Source organism: Nanorana parkeri, unplaced genomic scaffold (assembly GCF_000935625.1).
Source record: "Nanorana parkeri isolate BGI_ZX_2015 unplaced genomic scaffold, ASM93562v1 scaffold1262, whole genome shotgun sequence".
Classification (NCBI taxonomy): Eukaryota; Metazoa; Chordata; class Amphibia; order Anura; family Dicroglossidae; genus Nanorana; species Nanorana parkeri.
The window spans coordinates 497908-506530 of NW_017307530.1; the positions used below are offsets into that span (position 1 = coordinate 497908).

General features: G+C 37.9%; 1 protein-coding gene across 1 annotated transcript; it reads left to right on the forward strand.

The window, feature by feature from the left end:
• Nucleotides 1-1833: 1833 nt before the first annotated feature.
• On the forward strand, nt 1834-6253 carry LOC108797348 (keratin, type II cytoskeletal cochleal-like). Its single transcript, XM_018568930.1, has 9 exons — nt 1834-2067; nt 2464-2672; nt 3176-3236; nt 3355-3450; nt 4400-4571; nt 4652-4770; nt 5157-5377; nt 5603-5627; nt 6128-6253. The coding sequence occupies exons 1-9, from the start codon at nt 1834-1836 to the stop codon at nt 6251-6253; spliced, it is 1263 nt and encodes a 420-aa protein (XP_018424432.1).
• The last annotated feature ends 2370 nt before the right edge of the window (nt 6254-8623 follow it).

Here is an 8623-nt window from a genome sequence, read left to right on the forward strand (position 1 = left end):
CATCACCAATGTCTGGAGGGCTCTCCCAGGCTCATTAATGCATGATTCATGGTTTATGGTGCATTGAACTTTACTTGCATTTTTAAGATTTGGTGACATTCATGCTGAATGAAATCCTAATGCGCCTTGCCAACAGATGTGTTTTGCAGCACAGCGCAACTCGCAGCAATGCAATAATGTGAGTTGCATTGGGTAGTGGATTGCTGAACTGTGCTTGATTATGCGCTATGCGCTGACGGCTTCTTTGTGCGACCGTCAACCCCAATGTGCAACCCTTGGGCCCCTTGGATTTTGTATATGGACTCTGCGGCATTTCTTGCACTGTAAGTCGCTGGTTGCTCCTTTATGAAAATATGGCCGGCGAACTGTCTCTAACAAGATTACTGGACCCACAATTTGGATTATATATGCTGTGGGGTCCGAGGAGCTTATCTTCTTTTCTTTTCTATTTCTTACTTGGACTTTTCTTTTACTTTCTGCTCTCTCTTCTGGCCCCATATCCCCCCCCCCCCCCCTGTTTTTTTTTTTTTTTTTTTTTTTTTTTGTTGGTGCTTGTGTTGGTATGGGCCCCTTGGATTTTGTATATGGACTCTGCGGCATTTCTTGCACTGTAAGTCGCTGGTTGCTCCTTTATGAAAATATGGCCGGCGAACTGTCTCTAACAAGATTACTGGACCCACAATTTGGATTATATATGCTGTGGGGTCCGAGGAGCTTATCTTCTTTTCTTTTCTATTTCTTACTTGGACTTTTCTTTTACTTTCTGCTCTCTCTTCTGGCCCCATATCCCCCCCCCCCCTTTTTTTTTGTGTTGTTTGATCTTTCTTATTTTTTATGTCCTGTTTTTTGGTTCGTGTAGTTCTTGTGTGTTTTCCCCTAAATTATGTTTGTTTGTTTTTTTTCTCGACTACGCTACGGTCGACTACTGCCTCGGGAACCCATTCACGGGTCCTGTACTTTACTGCTCCTTGAGGAATGTGATTGTCTCTAATGGAATGTGTGACCCTTTAACCTCTTGCCATTTCTTCATAAGAAAAAAACGGACGGACGGCTGACTCCTATCTGCGGGTTGCCGTCGTCAGACGGCATTTTTTTCCCGCGCGCGCGCACGGGCAGGAAAGACCCGCTTGTAGGTTTTTTCTACTATTTGTATTTTTTGTACTGAAAAAAAACCTAATAAAGCCTGATTGTTTAAAAAAAGAAAAATGTGAGTTGCAGTGCACTGAGTTGCCAGAAGAGGCACATGCCCATTTTCTGCCATGTTGAGGTGCTTTGCCAGCCCATTAACTTTAGGCAACCTATTTTAATACGCAAAAAAAGCATATATTAACAAGCATTTGTTAATGTAACACGCTTCAGTGGAAAAGTTTGGCCCTAGACTCGGAGTTTGCTTATTGCTTCTACTGATGTCTTTATATTAACAGTAAAGGTACACTATAACATACACTATGACTCTTTTATTTCATATGAAACAAGGAGGATCTGATGCTACCTAGCTGGAATCATAAGATATAATAACAGGCTATGATTTTATGACTACACCCACTTCAGGTATAAAAAGGACCAGGCATCTGTTCATAGACACAGCCTTAGGATCTCAAAGCTCCAAACACACTGCACCTTACATTCTTGGTGAGAAGATCTATCATGTCTCATCACTCCATCATGGCCTCCTCTGGACATAAGCATTTCAGCTCCTGTTCTGTTGCCTCACCCAAACATTCTTCACACAGTATCTTATCACACTCTTCTAAGCATGGTGGTCATGGCCACAAGATACAACATTCCTTTACCAGTGCAAGTGCCCATAATATTGGATCAAAAGGACATAAGATGTCAGTCGGCAGTTATTGTTCAGGAAAAAGTGGACATGGATCTGGATTTGGTATTGTTGGGCTTGGCCGTGGAGTTGGAGGACAATGTGGAGGAATCACCCCTGTTACTGTAAACCAAGGCCTACTAGCTCCTCTTAATTTGGAGATTGACCCAAGTATTCAAAGAGTAAGAACCGAAGAGAAGGACCAAATTAAAGGTCTCAACAATAAGTTTGCTTCCTTTATTGACAAGGTAAACCTTTCTTACTCTAATCCTAATGGTTGGTTGTCACCTAATTTTAAACTACTTATAATGCTCCTTGGTTACCAATACCCCCCCCCCCCCCCCAAACTGTTGGCACTATATAAATCCTGTATAATATTAATAAAAATAATACTGAGGTTTGAATAAGATTTGTTTTGCAAATCAACATAATTACAGTATATTAGGGTTAGAAAAAAAACACCATTCTTGCCATGTCCATTTAAGATCAAATGTGATTCTAAAATTGAAGATTTACTGAGCCATAACTGATTTTCACGTACCGATTATAAAAATGCAGAAAGGTATAAAGGCATTTTTTGAAGATAGATTTTGTAGATGTAGCAAACAAATAGGTTATGAATTATTGTGTTTTGTTTGATTTAGGTGAGATTCCTTGAACAGCAGAACAAGATGCTAGAGACCAAATGGGGTCTTCTGCAGGAGCAGAGGACAGCCAGGTGCCAGATTGAACCTCTGTTTGAGGCTTTTATCAACAACCTCAGGAGGCAGCTTGAGAGCCTGGAATGTGAGGGGGCTCGCCTGGAGGCTGAGAGGAACAGCATGGAAGGAAACGTAGAAGAACTGAAGAGAAGGTATGTCACAGAGCAATAATATATGTCTAACAATGAAAGAGTTACCAGAATGCTTATTCTATCTTCTAGAAGCTGCAACTTTATTTACCCTTAACAATACACCATCATCAACTAACATAATCAAGTCTGAAAATAATGAAATGTGAGCAATTAGGTAAATATGTAATCAGCACAGCCTTAACTCCACAAATCTTTTAAAAAATATATTATTCAATAGATGAGTAGCTCATTCTAGAAACAGACCTATGAAAAACATACATAAGTACCAACACTATCAGATAGGTAGTCTAAGCCTAACTTGGATAGTAATTTACATTAATATATCACTATTGATGACCATTTTGACTGTTAGCAATTTCATATAATAACTGGCTACAAAGTTTGTGTTTGACAGCCACTCATTGTGTGAACATATTATCACATACGCAATGCTAATCTTATCTATGCAAAATAACTTTTTAGCATAGCTGGACATGATTTTACCAAATGTGATTTCATTGCAGGTATGAAGATGAGGTGAACAGAAGAACAGCAGCAGAGAATGAATTTGTATCTCTGAAGAGGGTAAGGGATAAATATTCACTCCAGGATCTTTGGAATATACATTAACTAGAAGCATACATAAGCTAGAGCATGCATTTGTGCAGAAGGAGATCATGACTGTTTGACATTTTTATTGTAGGATGTTGATGCTGCTTTCATGAACAAAGCTGAGCTGCAGGCAAAGGCCGATTCCCTAACTGATGAGATCAACTTTCTGAGGACTCTTTACGATGCGGTAAAATAAATATATATTCATATTTTAAAATATTTTAAACTTGATATTGATTTTGAAATGTGTCATTAACATTATTTGATGTTCTAAAAACAGACCCTGTTTTACTTAAATGGTAAGGTTTAATTTACAAATATTTCCCTTTGGCTCATATTAGTATCAGGTGGGGGTAGAACCTCTGTTAACTTTCTATTGCTATCTGTGTCTATGTTGGAGAGATTTATTCTCACTTCCTGCCTTAATGACTGTTATGACTAGTGCATGAAGTGATGGGAAATCCAAAATTTAGACATTGTCACTGGACCTGGTACATACATCTCTTCCACTGACTGTTTTCATGTGTGAGATTTCAACTTTAAGGAGCTCTTTTTTTTTCCTGCCATGCTTCCAAGACAGAAAGTGTAAAGAACACTCTTCAGCAAAGACACAGGCAGCAGTAAACAGCTGACTGAGGTTGTAACCCTTCCTTTCCTACCCAAAGTATAATTTTGTCTGGGGTGCTTACACAAGAGTGAGCTATCCATCTTTACAGGCAATGGTTCACTCTCATCAAATGGAGCCTCTGCTTCATTTTGACACCTGAGATTTAGCTATTCCTTTCTGTAACTCAGCGGAGAACTGGTGTCACGTACATAGGACTGGGGAGGAATGGGGGGCTGGTTGTATATGAATTATGGGAAATTTATAATTAAATATTGACTGCATCTTAACAGAACATATTTGTACAGCATCAGAATACAAACAACTGGGAAAGTAGGAAATGTCAAAGGTTCACTTTAGTAAAGTAAGGAGTAAAATGCAGTCACCCATGGCAATCAGCCAGAAAGGGCCTTTCTCTACTCTGAATATAGGAAACTGAAACTTGACTACGGTCATTTGAAGATCACCAATGTTTTATTTAAAAAGCCTGAATATGTCAAACTAATATAATATTAACTATTGAAACTTGCAGGAGATTTCTCAGCTCCAGGCTCAGATCTCGGACACTTCAGTAGTAGTTTCCATGGACAACAGCCGAGATCTGGACATGGACAGTATGATTGCTGAGGTCAGAGCTCAGTACGAGGAGATTGCTAACAGAAGCAGAGCTGAAGCTGAAGCCATGTACCAGTCACGGGTGAGTGGTACTTTATCTCTTGGCACAAAGTGGCCATGAAAGTAGCCTGAGTTACTGATTATTGACTGTTTTGCAATCAGTTTGAAGACCTGAGAATGGCAGCTGGAAGGAACGGCAATGACCTACAGAACAGTAGAAACGAGATTGCTGAACTTAATCGAACAATTCAGAGACTTAGAGGAGAAATTGAGTGTGCCAAATCTCAGGTATGAGATATTATTTTAACAACCTTTTTAACAACTGTTTTTCTTGTTATATCATTTAATGTTAACTGCACTTTTGGTATATTGTCATTTTGTCACAGTTTGCTTGTGTTTTAGTATATTTTATATTAGTTAAAGCTGAGCTTTAGGCAGATATATAGTACATGAGCATCAAAGAATGTGGTTATGTTTTTATGTGAGGGAGGGGTAGTACAAAGACCCAATCAAGTGCCCTGTAGTGTACAAGTATTGACAAGAAGCATGCAGACAGGGGGAGAGAAAGAAGGAGAGAGCAGAGAGGTGACCTCATCAGTCTGTGTAAAGTCAGGTTTATAATGTTTTATAGGAAATAAACTTTGGAGACAGTATCCCCTTCTCTTTTCTTCCAGCGTGCTGCACTGGAATCTGCCATCAGTGAAGCTGAGGAACGTGGTGAAGCTGCTGTCAGGGATGCAAAAAATAAGCTGGCTGAACTGGAGGCTGCTCTACAGAAGGCCAAGCAGGACATGGCTCGCCAAATGAGAGAATACCAGGAACTGATGAATGTCAAACTGGCTCTGGATATTGAGATCGCCACTTATAAAAAGATGCTGGAGGGAGAGGAGTACAGGTAAGTGTGACATTTCTTCAAATCATAGCAGTGTAAGGCAATTGAAAATGGTAAGAAAGAGAAAAAAACAAGACATAAATAGGTCATAGTAATTAGTAACATATTTAAATAGTAAATAGTAACACATTTTAAAATGTAGCATTTTATTTATATTTAAATATTTGTTGGACCATGTTAAAGAATTTTAGATGGTAATCCTGTTTATTATCATTATTTATTTTTCAGATTGGCTTCTGATGGTCATGTTAATGTTTGTAAGTAACCTTATAAGACAATATGAATTATTATGGAGATTTAAGTGACAGAATGCATTATGGACAAACGCTACTTTAATGCACACAAGATTACATTAACCCTATGTCTGGGCAAAAGTTGCATATAATTAAATCAGGTTTAGGTTAACTGCCTGTTGCTTGTGGTTTTTTAATATAAATTTCTAACAAACATACTCAAAGCTATACTGTTTATGCTCATAGGTTTTCGTAAATTTGTAAGCAGTCTATGTATTGGCTTGGATCATTCTCTCTATACTTCTTGGTTTCTACCTCTAGGCTACTTTAAACTGTATTATAGCCTGGTTAGTGTAAATATAGATTTGGTTTTTAGGCCCACATTATTCTATGGAGTGCTTATTGCAATATTGTCCCATCAAATACTAGAAGACAGAATATTAGTTTTGGAAGCTTTTTAGAGCAATTCAGCATTGCTTCCCACTGAATTCTAAAATGCTACCTACTTTATTTTTCCTAGCTGTTCTACACTCCAGCACTGGAGGAAAACACCAATCGGGGGGACACCATGGAGGACACCATGGAGGACACCAACATAACCATCATAAGGGAGGATTCACCTCGGCCAGCCATGTCTCCAAAATGAAGCACCACTCTGGCCATGGGCACCACTGTTAAAGGGTGCAACCATGCCTGTAAATCACGCTTTAAGGACCAATAAACCTAAAATTAAGTTGGCTTATATTAAAATACAATTTAAAATAGATGTTTATACAGTCAGAAGCATATGCAGACAGAATATTAGAGTTAAAGCTATGATTGCTATAAATGTTTTCCTGTAGTGATGTCTTCTTGCTAAAGAACAGAGCAATCAGCCTCTCCTAAGCCTAAAATGGCAGATAGAACAAAGCTTTTCCTTCAAAGCTTTTCCTTATTATATAAGAAATTCTTATTATATACAATGATTTATTCAGACTGTAAACAGTTACATATATTTCTAATTAGTTACGTTTATTTAAGCCAATGTTTTATATTTAATGGTCCTGTAAGACTTATACATATATTTTTTTTTGCCATAGCTATGTATGCTTGTTTATGTAAATTTTACCACAATGCACATCTAAAGATTATTTAGGAAATGGATGGTAGAGACAGTGCAGTCTACTCCTCTAATTACTTAACAGTCCACAGCAAAAATATTTGAAATATTGTTATTATTATTGATATTAATATTATTATTAAAAAGAAGAAGAAGAGCAACAGAACTTTCAATAAATATAAGGCCCGGTTAGAAAATAAGATGCTACATTTAGTCAACAAATAATATGGTAGTTTTTTTTTCTAATTTCGCTCTCACATGATGTAAAGTGAACATAGGTTCACCCTATTTGCTATCAATCATTTTGCTAATTGAACATTTACTACCTTGTTAGTAAATCAAAATCACTACATACAAAACATGCCTTAGAAGCTCACAATCTAATATAAATATTCTTAGAATAAATACATAAATAATATATAAATATGGTTAGCCATTGAAGACATGTATCATCATGATAGTTGTATTCTAACCCTCCAGCTTAATGTACGGGCATTTTCCAATGTAAATGCTTTAAAACAAGTTAATCCATATTTAAGGCTAATCAAAAGATTAAGATCTTCCAAATAGGCAGCTGGCTTTCCTGGCATGTGTATAACTAAGGGGGTATCTCTAGTTAAACTGCTAAACATGACTGCATCTTGATGCAGAGATGCCTGTTAGATAATTAAATTGTACCAGGTGACCCCTCCCCAGAATGCTACTGGTATACTGGATGGGCTACAATGGATCTGATTCACACTGGCCATTATCTTTAACTGTGTTCCAATACTATTTTGGGGGTCACTAGGTAACAACTAACTGTCCACAGCTTCATGCACAGCACATGCAAGTACAGCTAGGTAGTGATATTTCTATTCAAAAGGGACCATGTAATATAATCTGCTGCTGTAATGACCTTTGTTGTACTCGTGGTATTTTCAGTTTGTATTTTCTGTCTCAGTCAGGCTATGCATAGTGACCTACAGTTCCATGATAAACTTCAAAATGCTCTATAAAAAGATAAAGAAAATACATAATCACTGTCCTTTACCTGTTCAGTAATTTGGCAGATTTTCCTTCTGCGGTGTAGTCAATAGTTACCTTCAAAAATGGAAATTCAATACATAGAATAAATCCACTTTACAGGTATCGAGAAGTCTTCCATGATGGGTTTTGTGGCAGAGATTCCTAACACATTAGGGGCATGATGTGTAAGGTGGCAAAGCATTGAGATATTAGGGTTTGCTAGGTGATAAATAGGTTATGCAGCATAGATTGTCTAAAAGTAGGTGTTGCATAGCAAAGGAATAAAAAGACAGCATTTAATATTGATAAGCCTCTAATGTGTTTACAAGTAGCTTACAATATCTGCGAAAACAAGGTAAACATGCAGGAACTTTAAATCCTCTACACACTCTGGAAAACATCTAATCTAAATAATACAATAGACTAGTAGTGATGAAATCTAGGTAGTTTAGTTAGACATAAAATAAAGCCGTTTTGGCTTTTTTCTTTATACTCTACCTCACCAACTAAAATACAGATAGCTCATATTGCACATTGGTTAGATCCTTATAATATAAGAATGGCACTAGAATAGAGGCAAGAAAATATTGTCAGTTGGCCAATCTCAATTACATTTCCTTCTTAAAAGACTTTCAAGCTCGTGCCCATATATTCTAATCCATTCCAATTGGTTATTATGGGGTCTATTCACGAAGCTAGTCACTATAGCCCGTACAGCTCCCGAACGTAGCCGAGCGGCTCAGTCGAGCCGAACGCATATGCCTCGGCTCGGCTGAGCCGCACTGAAAGCTGAAGCTGGCTTTCAGATGTTGGATTGGCTGAGTCGAACTCCTTCTGCACTTTGGGTCAGCCGAACATGCCGAGCATGTTTGGCCGACCCGAAGCCATGCGAAGCAAGCCGATGTCAGG